Source organism: Octodon degus, unplaced genomic scaffold, assembly GCF_000260255.1.
Source record: "Octodon degus isolate 3935 unplaced genomic scaffold, OctDeg1.0 scaffold00046, whole genome shotgun sequence".
Taxonomy (NCBI): domain Eukaryota; kingdom Metazoa; phylum Chordata; class Mammalia; order Rodentia; family Octodontidae; genus Octodon; species Octodon degus.
In genome coordinates this window covers 9099278-9112534 of record NW_004524622.1, presented here as the reverse complement: position 1 = coordinate 9112534, position 13257 = coordinate 9099278, and the positions used below count along the sequence as shown (strand labels likewise).

Genomic DNA, 13257 nt, shown 5'->3' with positions numbered 1-13257 from the left:
AGAAGAAGAAGAAGAAGAAAAAAGAAACAGCCTACCATCTGTCTCTTGATCATCTAGATGTTTACATCCCTTGACCCAGACTCTTACTATGAATTTTCCACAGAAAAGCTATTTATAAGACTGGGAGTGGTGGCATGCGCCTGTAATCCCAGCTCTTGAGAGGTTGTAAACAGGAGAATCACTATGAGTGTGACCTAGTAGTGAGACCCTGAACACCCTGTATTCCCTTCCCTAAAATAAAAAAAAAATTTAAAAAAAAGCTATTTGTCAGAACTCATGCAAGGCAGCATTACCCATAATAAAGAAAAAACTGAACAGCCTAAAAGGCTAAATTTAAGTTCTATCAAATTATAAAAAAATAACTGGTTGGGCATGCTGCTGCACGCCTATAATCCCAAAGGTTTGGAGGCTGAAGCAAGAGGACTACAAGTTTGAGGCCACTTTGGGCTACAGAGCAAGTTCAAGGTCACCCTGAACTACTCAGTATATACAGTCTCAAAAAACAAGTAAAACTTCAGAGAGAAAAATTGTTAATATTTATCAAATGAGAAATTAAAAGATACACCACCATAATATTTCTTTTATATTTAGCTGTCTTTTTGTTCGAATAATTTTTTTTTCTTTTTTTTTTTTTTTTTGAGACAGGGTCTCACTATTCAGTTCAGGCCAGCCTTGAACTCACTTTGTAGTCTAGTTGGCCTTAAACTTGCAGCAATCCTCCTGCCTCAGCCCCCACAAAAGCTGGGATTACAGGCATAGGGTACCACACCCAGCAATTTTCATTTTTCAAAGCTAAAAACTAGCTTTTTTTTTTTTTTCGTACTAGGAATTGAACTCAGGTAGGCGCTTATGCTGAGTTATATCCCTGGCCCAATATTTTTGGGCTGAGTTATATCCCTGGCCCAATATTTTTCTTTAAAGTCAAAGTATTATTTTGTCAGAAGTAGTAAGGATCAGGGTGGGTGATATACCTCAGTGGTAGAGTGCTTATCTAGTATGTGTCAGTCAGCGCCTGTGCTCAATCCTCACCACACACAAACATAAAAGAATAGTCTACCAGTTACAAAAGGAAAGCAGGATCCTCACACACCCTACCCAAGTTACAATGACACAGTGACATTTTGAGGACAGTAGTCTATTTATAAGAAATAACTGTAGATCATATGATGACCTGGGAAAATGCAACTACATGGGGGCTTTTTAAAAAGTGTAAACTGAGTGCCTTAAACTTAAGATACCAATTGGGTATGACAGTGCACACCTGTAACCCCAGAAGTCTGGGAGTCTGTGGCAGGAGAATCAACAGTTCAAGCCCACCTGGGCAACTTGGCAAAACCTTGTCTCAAAATTAAAAATTAGAAAGGAGTGGTGGTGGGTGGTTGAGGACATAACTTAGGGCAAAAGCCCTAGGTTCAAACCCCAGTACCACATACACACTCAAAAACAACAACAAAAAGGGATATAGAGGTATATAGTACAGATAATTATACAAATCAAGCCTCATAGTTGCTATTAAAAAAAAATTATACAGAGGGCAGATGGACCTCCACTAAAAAAAGTCATCAAAGGAATAAGGTATCCACACTACCCCACAGTGAAGTACCATCCTTACTATGTACCAGAGCTACACTCAGTAGAGGACAATAGTTTAACCAAAACACATAAAATTTTAGAAAATTATTTTATATATTATAATGTAAGGTCCTTTCATAATCCTTTACTGAAAGAAGAATACCAATGAAGATAAAATAGTTATTCATAAAAAAATTAGTTGAATACTTTAAAATTAGAAAAAGCTTATAGCTATTCAAAGTGGTGAAGGAAGACAAAAGAAGCCTTAGAAAATTCTAAAAGAGGGCCAGCCAAATAGCTCATTGGATTAAAGCGCCTGCAAGCAGGTGCAGGGGCCAGGAGTTCGATCCCCAGGCCTGCCGAGCCAGCCCCACCTCCAGTGTATGCTGAGACTGTGATTGAGACTGGGTGTGGTGGCACATGTCGATAATCCCAGCACTTGGGAGGCTGTAAACAGGAGAATCACTATGAGTGTGATCTAGTAGTGCGACACTGATACCCTGTAGACCCCTCCCTAAAATATAGGAAAAAAAAAAAAAAGAAAAGAAAATTCTAAAAGCAAAAAACAATCTGTTAGTGTTGTTTTAAACATCATTCTCACTTCTATAGGGGGCCTGCTCATTAGCTCAGTAGTTTAAGTGCCTGCTTAAGCAAAGCAGTCAGGCTCAGGCTTCTGTGGTTCGATCTCCAGATCTTCATGCCTTACCAGACCTGCCCTTAAGGCAACCTGAGCTAGCAAAAAAAAAAAAAAAAATCACTTCTAAGTGAAATATGCTTTACATGACCTCACACCCAACCCACAACTGAGGAAACATGACTAAACAATAAATATTTTCCCTGCTTCTAAAGGCCTTAAAATCTAGTTTCTCAAAATGTTTTTTTAAAAATTTTATTGATAAACAGATAGCAATGAGACAGTTTCAGATCAAATCGGAAGTACAGATTCAACAAATAACACACTGCATTCAAAATGTTTTTTTTCATAACCTATAACTGCTTTTTATTAGAAAATTAGAAAATCATAAGTCTGACAAGAAAATGATGAAAGAGATTTCTAGTGCTTCTTAAGGAAATGAGTGTTTCCTTAAGACTCAGGTTGCTGACCTAGGATTCTTCGCCTTATATTTAACTCAGTGTTCAAGTACTTTTAGACACTGCTTATATTTTAGTCTCAGACTATACAAAGGTCACTAGCTACTTTTAAGTCTGTTATAATTTTTATATTAAGAAAGTGATTCTAGTTTAATAAAATAGAACTTTCATATGAAGTTTTCTATAATCTTTGGAAACTGATTTACTAAATTTCACACTTTCTTTCAGTATACCTATATTTAAAAGAATTATCTAGATTCAGCTGAGGATTCCAAACACACAAAGCCCAGAAAATTTGGCTTCTGGTCTCAGGTTATAACAATGACTCAACTATAACACATGCTTCTTCCAGACATTACTGATTAAAGCAATCAACCTTGATTACTGAAGGCAGCTGAACCCAGGTTACAAAAGAAGAAAATAAACTTTAAATACATTCCACAGTGCTTTACAGAAGCAAAACAAAAACAAAAACAAACCAAAAACAAATCACATATTAAAAAGCTGATTTTTGCTTAAAACACCAAGCAAGGAATGGACATATGAATATTCCTAACCTGCAAAATGATTCCTCCACATTATATCAGCGAAACTCATTGGTGGGCCACTGGGAGGGTAGTGTTTACCTTTCAGGGGCTCATGATCAGTCCTTATCATATCCATTAAGGAGTTCTCCAACGAGTGCAAGTTAAAAGTGTCATAGGGCCTACTCCGGTCCTAAAAATAAAAACAGAACAAGACAATACATAAAATTACTTCATAAAATTAATATATCATTTGCTTCCTGCTGTGGACTTGATACGAATGAAATTTAGACACTTCTAATAAATAGCACAGCTATTCTCTTCATCAAGAATAATGACTTGGCACCATTCTGTTTAATACACATTCCCATTTTAACTAATTAAATTACTTCCTCTCCCCTGATATTCTATAATAGAAATGCTCCCCCTCTTCACACTGACTTTCTCTCAAATAAACTAAAAAAGTAAATTTAAAAGGAAGAATCAAGTAAATTGGCTTTGGACTATCAGCATTTGGAAGGCTGAGGCAGGAGGACTGCTGTGAGTTCAATAGAAAGACAAGAAAGAAAGAAAGAAAGAAAGAAAGAAAGAAAGAAAGAAAGAAAGAAAGAAAGAAAGAAAGAACCTGCCCTACATAGTAGCCACCAGAAGCAAGAAAATAGTGCTGACAGATTGATGCTGGCAGTTTTGATCTCTAGTTTTCAAGGTTGTTTTTTTCTGATAAGATCTTATATTCAAGATAACAAGGCATTACATACTGTAATGTATATTAATAAATTTTTTTTAAAAAAAGTGGGTTGGCTTTGCCTTTTATTCTACTCCCTGCCTCTGCTATCAATACAAAGAGATCTTCCCTGCCAAAGGAGGACCACAAATAAGAACTCACCCTACAAACACTTTTCTGAAAAGACTGTAACTGCAGTGTAATTATAATGAATATATTTACTATTTATGACAATAAATTTGATACATTAGACACTTTTTAAAAATAAAAGTGCTCAAAGCACTCAAATTATCTTTTGAAACGCATTCACATGAAAAACAAAAACTCAAAGTAGTGTTTTTCATGTTAGATTTTTTTTTTCAAAAATTGAAAATAGAGAACCAGTGCAAACTAAGTGAAGGGAGAAAAAAAAAAAAAAACTTTCACCATATTTTGCTCAAACCCATTGGAATTATCACTTACATATTCTTTTTTTTTTTTTTTTTTGTTCTTCACCTACATATTCTTAAGTAATTCAAATCTAAAGAAGAGGACAAGGGCGGGCGAGATAACTCAGCAGACTAAGCACCTGCTTAGACAAGCACAGGACTGGGGCTTGATCCCAAGCACCACATGCCGCGTGGGCCACACCTCTGGGTGGGCTGAGCCAGCCACTGAGACTCAGCATGGTGGTGCAGGCCTGTGAACCCAGCGCTGAGGATGACACAGGAGGATCATTACAAATCCAAGCTGTGTAGTGAGGCCCTGTACCAAGTAAAAGGGAGAAGAGGGCAGCTCACAGTCTAAACCACACAGGTTATTCAGCCCCGCACATGATCGCTTATCCTCTTCAGTGGACAGCACTGATGATTACCTGTCTCAGCCCTTAGATAGTAAAGAGACACGGAGTGCTTTCTTTGGTTTTCCATTTGGTTTCTATATAATTCAAGGTCTTTTCTTTTACCAGTAAGATCATCCTGAAGATCATTTATTTGGCTTTGGATTCACTATGTCAAAGGAAACTTTAATTACTTAAGAAGTAAAGTTTATCTGTCCCCATAGACGTATGATAATCTTTGTCCACAGATAAAAGCCAGAAGAAAGTATTCTGATGAGAAAAAATGACCACCTACTAAATCGCAGAATGAGCATCTAGGCACTTCTATCACAGCTACATTTCAGCCTACAGACCTACAGACATGAGAACACTCCAAAATGGTGTGACAAGGCAAGGAATTAGTAACAATAATGAAAGGATGACTGAGGGCACTCAGGAGAGTTCCCAGCTGGTGTGGTGGTACACACCTATATCCCCAGCTATTCAGGAGGTGAAGCAGGAAAACTGCAAATTAGAATCCAGCTCTGGGACACTTAGCAAGGCCCTGTCTCAAAATTTTAAAAAAAGCTGTAGGTATAGTTTAATGATCCCTGCTACTAAAAAGAAAAAAAAAAAATCTTTCCAGCTCTGACAGTTTATTTTTTCATTTAGCTCTTTATATAATCTTTGAAAGAAGGTAACAATATACCCATTTTATACATGAGGAAGGTTAAGGTTTAGATGACACTGAAAACCAGATCTAAGCTCAGAGCTATTCCTAAGGAGGATCAAAAATATATGTGCTCAGGGCTGGGGAGATAGCTCAGTAGAATAAGTGCTTGCCTGCAAGCACAGGGTCCTAAGTTCAATCCCTGGTACTGCAATCAATCAATCAATCAATCAATCAATCAATAAATTTGAGCTCTTTCCCAACTTGTAAGATGGTGTGTGAAAAAACTGAGAAGCCAGACACTAAAAAGAAGAAACCTGAAGCCAAGAAGCCTGCTGCCAGTGGTACTAGTAAAAAGGGGAAGGGAAAGGCAAAAAAGTGCAAGGAGGAGCAGGCTCACTGCAGCTGAAATACTGTCCTGGTTAGAAGAATTGGTAGATACTCCTGATCTGCTATTTTTTCAGAAGGGCTTGTATGAGAGGAAGCACACAGCTGCTAAATCAGAGGTTGAGAAGAAAAAGGGGAAGAAAATTCTTGCTGCGATCACAAAACCAGTCAGTGGTGACAAGAATGGTGGTACCCGGGTGGTTAAACCCAGAAAAATGCCTAGATGCTACCCTACAGTAGATGTGCCCTGAAAGCTCTTGAGCCACAGCAAGACACCCTTCAGTCAGCATGTGAGGAAACTGTGAGCTAGCATCACTCCTGGCGCCATTTTGATCATCCTCACTGGGTGTCACAGGGGCAAGAGAGTGGTCTTCCTGAAGCAGCTGGCCAGTGGCGTGCTACTTGTGACTGGGCCTCTGAGCCTTAATCGTGTTCCTCTACAAAGAACACACCAGAAATCTGTCATTGCCACCTCTACAAAAATTGCTAACAGCAAAGTGAAAACCCCCAAACACCTCACTGATGCTTACTTCAGGAAGAAGCAGCTGCGGAAACCCAGACCAGGAGAGGGTGAGATCTTTAATGCCAAGAGAGATACCAGATTTCAGCGCACCTTAATGTGGATCAGAAAGCAGAGGACTCAGATTTTTTACCAAAAATCAAAGCTGCTCCTCAGCTCCAGGGATACCTGCGATCCATTTTTGCTCTGACAAATGGAATATATACTCATAAATTAGTGTTCTAAATTTCTTACTAAGAACCTAATTAAATAACTGATACATTTAAGGGTCAGCCAAATAGCTCAGCGGTTCAATCCCAGGGCCTGTCGTGCCGATGGCAATTGAGACTGGGAGTGGTGGGGCGCACCTGTAATCCCAGTTCTTGGGAGGCTGTAAACAGGCGGATCACTATGAGTCTGATCTAGTAGTGAGACCCTGAACACCCTGTAGACCCCTCCCTAAAATAAAATAAAATAAAATTTTAAAAAACTGATACATTTAAATATATATGTATTTAAATATATATTATATTAAATATATATATAAATTTAATATAATACATATTAAATATATATATTATATATATATATAATATATATATATATTCCAAGCAGAACACGGTGGTACACACCTTTATCCCAGCCCTCAAGAGGCTATGGCAGATTGCTGAAAGTTTGAAGTCAGCTTAAACTATACAGTGAGACCAGACCCTATCTCAAAAAACAAACAAACAAGTTTGTCCAACAAGTTGATACAACTCATATGGAGAAGCAAGTAAAAACCGTATACAGAAGCACAGCACTGCATGTAACTACTGATAAAATGACCTTCCTACAACAAGAGGATATCAACACCTGCCAGGGAAAGTGATGAAGGTGTTGGGGAGGCTCATGTAACTAAAGTGGTCAAACCAGTCAGATTCTCAAAACTCACACATAGCACTAGTTATAACACAAGTTCTTAGGCTCTATTTCAAAGCCAATGAATCATAATTTAAAAAAAAAAAAGTTCCAGGGCTGGCCAAATAGCTCAGCGGATTAGCGCATGCAAGCAGTGCAGGGGTTGGGGTTTGATCCCCAGGCCTGCCATGCGGGCCCCACCCCCAGGGCGTGCTGAGATGGCAACTGAGACTGGGTGTGGTGGCACTAGCCTGTAATCCCGCTCTTGGGAGGCTGTAAACAGGCGGATCACTATGAGTCTGATCTAGTAGAGAGACCCTGAATACCCTGTAGACCCTTCCCTAAAATGCAAAAAAAAAAAAAGAAAGTTCCAGGTGATTCCTATTATTGGCTGAGCATGAGTAACACTAGGTGAGTGAGTATTCAACATAAACCAGAGTCACATATGATTCTGTTCAATAAACTTGGGCAATAAAATGAAGGCAACAGCAGGATAGCAGCAGGCAATAAATAAACCTAGTCACCTTGCAGAGGGTCAGCTTTGTAGCTTTTTGATTGCAGGCTAGAGAAGCAGGCTGTAACCTAGTTTTTAAAAGCACAACTTTTGCCAGGTGTAGTGGCTCATACATGTAATCCCAGCACTCAGGAGGATGAGGCAGGAGGATCACTGTGAGCTTCAGGTCAGCCTGGGATACAAAGATAGTTCAAGAACTATATAACAAAACCCTGTCTCAAAAAGACAAAAATTAAAAATTAAAAAACATAACTTTGAAGTAAAAATCTGATTTTCAAATTATGGCTCCCCCAACTATGGTCATGTCACTGAACAAGTTTCTAAGGATTGGTTAATTCACACAGTCGTTTTCAGTATTAAGTGACAATGAACAACTATGGTACTGTATATTCATTAGGAGGAAGAACGCAAAAAGAACTTCTGCTACATCACAGTTGTAGAGCACAGAATTAAATAACTAAAAGTTCATAGATGCTAACAGCACTCACTAATGTTCAAACATGACATGTAAAAAGCATGACAGAACTCACATAGGCTTCTTCGCTGAACAAATTTCAGTCCTCTAAGAGACTTATTTTCTCATCAAAATTAATTCTTTTCATGCTGAATCAATTTATATTTATTGCATACCATCCATCTTTTTTTGTTTTACAAGTAGTAAATGATGCTGAAATAACTGATTAAACAGGAAGTCAAGCAAGAAAACAGAAAGGACAGAGAAAGTGAAAAAACAACAGTGAAATTCAATGGAAATCATGCACAGAGAAAACTAGGCCACAGTTTACTGCTCAACCACAAACATTACAAATGGCAACTTACCCATAAAATCTTTTTCCTAATCGTTGTTTCCCAATATAAAGAAAAAGGAAAACAACTTTCAAAATTTACTTTCAATGAGCAAACATATCAGGAAGGACTACAACACCTATATACAACACTTTCCATTATTGACTCCTTTTCATTAAAAGTAACCAATAATAGATATTATCAGTTAGTTGTATAGAGAAGCATCCTACCCCTTCCTGTAAGCCCTGCTTTTTTTTCTCTCTCTCTCAATATTAAATATGGGTATTTAGTATTAATAAATTTATCATGTTTTTAAAATTACCTCATAGCTCTATGGTGGAGATAACATTTGTCCCCATCATAAATTAAGGAAGTAAATCCTGAACAGATTAAGTTAACTAGGTCGAGGTTAAAGGGCTAGAAAGTGGAAGAGACAGGGCTCAAATTCCAATCCAGATGTGCTCTTGAGGACTTATACTGTAATGCCACCCTGGCTTCCTTATTCTCTTTATTTCCAAAGGAACTATTTTTGGTCTTATTTTTATTATTTTCATTTTTGGTACCGGGAATCAAACTCTGGGCCTTGTACTTGCTAGGCAGGCACTGCACTGCTGAGCTGCATCCCTGGCCCCTTATTCTCTTTAGTATTAATTAAGGCTTTTTCACAAGCATCTGTCTTTCACCTCTTTTAACTGAATCCTTACACAGCCAGGGGCCCCTGACCTCACCCTGCCACACAGACAAAACTCTCACCTGCCCTTAGTCAGTTGTCCTCATTTAAGTGATAACTAATTAACCCCAAGCAGTTAATTACTGAAAGCAGTTTGATCTACTTTCCACCTCTACCAGCCTATCCCATTTACCTATCATTTTGTTGGCAGTGGAAGTCAAAGATCCTTTCTAGCTTATGTTAGCATTTTTCTCTTGTAGCAATACAAAGTAGAAGGCTGCAAGGGCCAACAATATCTGAGAAAAAAGGAGCTCTGGAACCAAATGATAAATGCTTTCTATACAGCAGGCACTGCAGTAAGTGTCTTATAGCCATGACCACAATCCTTACCACCTACCTACCCATAGGACAAGTACTGTCACTGTATCTCAGGGGTAAAAATGAAGGTCACAGAGATTATGTAACTATTCAAAGTTACAGAGCTGCCAGGGTTCAGGACGTGAACCTGTCTGTGATTTTCATGTCCAGGCTATCAATGTTCCAATGCTCCCATACTGATCAGCTTCGGTGTGTGCCATGGACACTAGGGGCTGGGTTAAGATAAAAGGGACTCAGATTGGACCAAAAATCAAAAGATGAGCAGCTATTTGAAAGAGCTAGGGAAGATTAATGTGCTCATAAAATAATGTGTGAAGACAAAAAGAAAAAAATCTTGGAGGTTTTTCTAGTTATCATGACTGTAATACTTTAAATGCAACTAACAAGTAAAAGAAAGTAAGAAAATAGGCATTTCTGAATTCCTACCCTATTGTTATTTTCAACTTTGTCTGTGTGTGTATTATTTGAAAATAGTTTTGTTTATACTATAATTACTATTTAAGGGTAATGAATATGCTTTATTTTTAAATAGATAGTATATGACTAATAGATGATGCTATACTCCAACACACACCTATGTGCACACACGCACGTGCACACATGCACATTTACACAGAGTACTACCAAAAATAAAAAGCTGGGTGTGATGGTGCATGCCTATAATCCTAGCATTTGAGGCTGACAATTTTCATGAGTTGAAAGACAACTTGGACTACATAGTGAGTTCAAAGCCAGCCTGAACTGTGTAGCAAAGCTTGTCTCAAAACAACCAATAAAGAAACAAACATGGATTCTTTCCATTTGCATTTGTTTATATAATTTCAGAAGGAAAACTGAATATCTGAGTCCTGGATGATACTAATAAACTAACTGCATAAGTTTTAAATATCAGTTAAAAAAAAAAAAAAAAGAAAAGAAACAGACCAAAGTCTCCAATCCTGTCTTTTTAAAAAAAATTTTTTTATTTACTCTTTTAGACTATTCATGTATATAGCATTTTTAGGTATTTTAAATAATCTAGACATGTTTCAAAGTATACAGAAGGATGTGAATAGGTTATCTAATAAGTACTATACCATTTTCCATAAGGGATTTAGCATCTGTGGATTTTGGTATCCACACAAGAGATCCTGAAGTCAATCCCCACTACTTCTATATACTTACCCACAGAAAATACATAATGTTTTATACTATTTTTTTCTAAACATAAAGGCATACATACTATTGTGAAACTTGGTTTTGATCAATATTGCTCTTTTGAGACAAGTCCCTTTAAACAGCTATTTTTTTTTATGGGTAGGTGACACGGTGTTATAGCCTGTCTGTGACAAGCTCTCACTAGGTAGTTCAGGCTGGGCTTGAACTCACTAGTCCACAAAAGCCTCAAATTCACAGCAGTTCTCTTGCCTCACCTTCTTGAGTGCCAGGTTTACATGCCCAGCTAGTAGCTATGTTCCTGACTTCCTCTCTCCCCAGTCAAACCAATCCTTTCTCCAAAGCGAATGCAGAGTAACTATATTACAAAAAAAAACAAGTAATCACCCCAGTGTACATTCTATATAATGAATCCTAATTTTGGAGATTTCATCTTATCCCCCAATTTCCTTGAAATTTTTGTTCTGGCCCTTAACTGTATCTCTTTCATGCTTGCTCTGTATCAGCAAAATGGTTCCCCAATCCCTGGTTTCTGTAAAGGGCATCACTAATATGAAATAGGATCTATGGAATCTACCAGCCCTGAGTAAAATCCAAACAACAATACATTTAAAAGCTCAACATAAAGTGATTTCAAGCCAGAATCAACTTAAGAATACCATAAAGAACAGATAGGTTACTTAATAATAAATATTACATAGGAGCACCACACAACTAGATAAGTAATAACAGTCTCTATATACTAAGAAGTAGAAGATTAAATTTTTAAAAGTCTGTGAATGGGTACTTATAAATCAATCACTGCTGCTGTCCTAACCTATTAAATACATAAGTTTTTTTATGGGGTTGCATTTGTTTGTTTTTAATAGTGACAAAATTGTTTTGTTTTTTTTTTTTTAAAGTACAGACCAGGGGGCCGGGAAAATGGTGCAGTAGAATAAGCACTTGCCTGGCAAGTGCAAGGGCCTGAGTTCAATCCCCAGTTCCACCAAAAACAAAAAACAAATAAAGTACAGACCAGGTGTGGTAGTACACACCTGTAATCCCAGCACTTGGAAGGGTGACCCAGGAAGATCACAAGTTCAAGGCCAGCCTATGCTACACAGTGAGCACAAGGACAGACTGAACTACATAGTGAGACCCTGTGGCAAGAAAAATAAATAACTAATAAAAGTGAAGAGTGAAGGAGAAACTACCTCTGTACAACAAGCTTGGGTTGGGCCAGTCAGATAGTTCAGTGGATTAAAGCCCTTGCTTAGTAAGACCCAAGGGCTGGGGGTTCGATCCCTGGCTTGCCGTGCTGGCCCTGTTCCCGAGGGCACACTGAGATGGTGACTGAGGCGTCTGTAATCCCAGTGCTTGGGAGGTTGAAAAAACAGGAAGGATCACTAAGAGTCCTATCTGTGTAGTGAGATCCTGTATACCTGTACTAAATACATTAAAAAACACACACACACAAAAAAACAAGTTTGGGCTGAACAGTAGGAAAAAAGTATACCCTGGAGGACACAGGAAAACTACAATAGGCTTTTCTTTTCTTAGATAGGGTCTCACTATGTACCGCAGGCTGGCCTTGAACTTGCTTATGTAGCACAAGATGGCCTCAAATTCATGGCAATCCTCCTGCCTCAGCTTCCTGAGTCAAGGGATTACAGGAATACATCACCATGACTGGTACCTTTTTTTTTTTTTTTTTTTTGAGACAAGACTCACTATATACTCAAGGCTGGCCTTGAACTCATGATCCTTCTGCCTCAGTCTCCCAAGCACTGAGACTAGAGGTGTGTGTTGCCATACCAGGTATATAAAGTTTTTATGTTACTAAAATATTAATCAGTCTGGTATACCTTTGCTCTAACCCTCTTCAAATGAAGGGAAATCTAACCTCAAGACCTAAGGGAAAGAGGAAAAAGCTTTCAAAATATTATCAGCCAGGTGTTGCACAGGCCAATAACCCCAGAGAAGTCTGAGGCAGAAGAACCATGAGTTCTAGACCAACCTAGGCAATTTGGTGACTTACCAGAGATCCTGCCTCAAAAATAAAACATTAAGAAGGGAGAGGCCTGAGGAGGTAGCTCAGTGCAAGATCCTGGATTCAGTTGCCAGTAACAGAAAAAAATTGTTTTTCTTCTCTTCTTCATATCAAGTTCTTCAGTCAAGGCTATATTTTAATCTTTCCCAGTCTGAAAAATGTAAATTATACTCTCCTCAGCCACTCAATGGTAGACAGATGCTTCTCATACCTAACCTAAAGTCCTTATAAAGTTGATAACTTTTCTCTTTTCTGTCTTGAGGATAAAAAATAATCAGCAACTGCTATGTATTTTGTTTTCTTTAAAATTTTGAGGGCTGGTGAGATGGCTCAGTGGTCTAAAGCACCTACTTAGAACAAACTAAACTAAGCAAAAGCACAGCGACCACGGTTCTAATCCCCAGCACCACATGCCAGCCAGCCCCGCCCCCTGGTGGGCTGAGCTGGCCACACACACAATAAATAAATAAATTTAATAAAAATAAAAATAAATAAAATTTTGAAGCACTGTCAACCATGGAACAAAGTTCTCTAGAAACTTTCCATAAAGCTTGGAAC

The 13257-nt window shown here is 38.1% G+C and overlaps 1 protein-coding gene across 1 annotated transcript in view; it reads right to left on the bottom strand.

Moving 5' to 3' along the window:
- Nucleotides 1-13257, bottom strand: part of Cpeb3 (cytoplasmic polyadenylation element binding protein 3) — a 239286-nt gene that overhangs the window by 148934 nt on the left and 77095 nt on the right. Inside the window, exon 4 of the mRNA XM_004632058.2 lies at nucleotides 3291-3381. Within this exon, the coding sequence (XP_004632115.1) occupies nucleotides 3291-3381 (91 nt within the window). The remainder of the gene's footprint in view (nucleotides 1-3290; nucleotides 3382-13257) is intronic.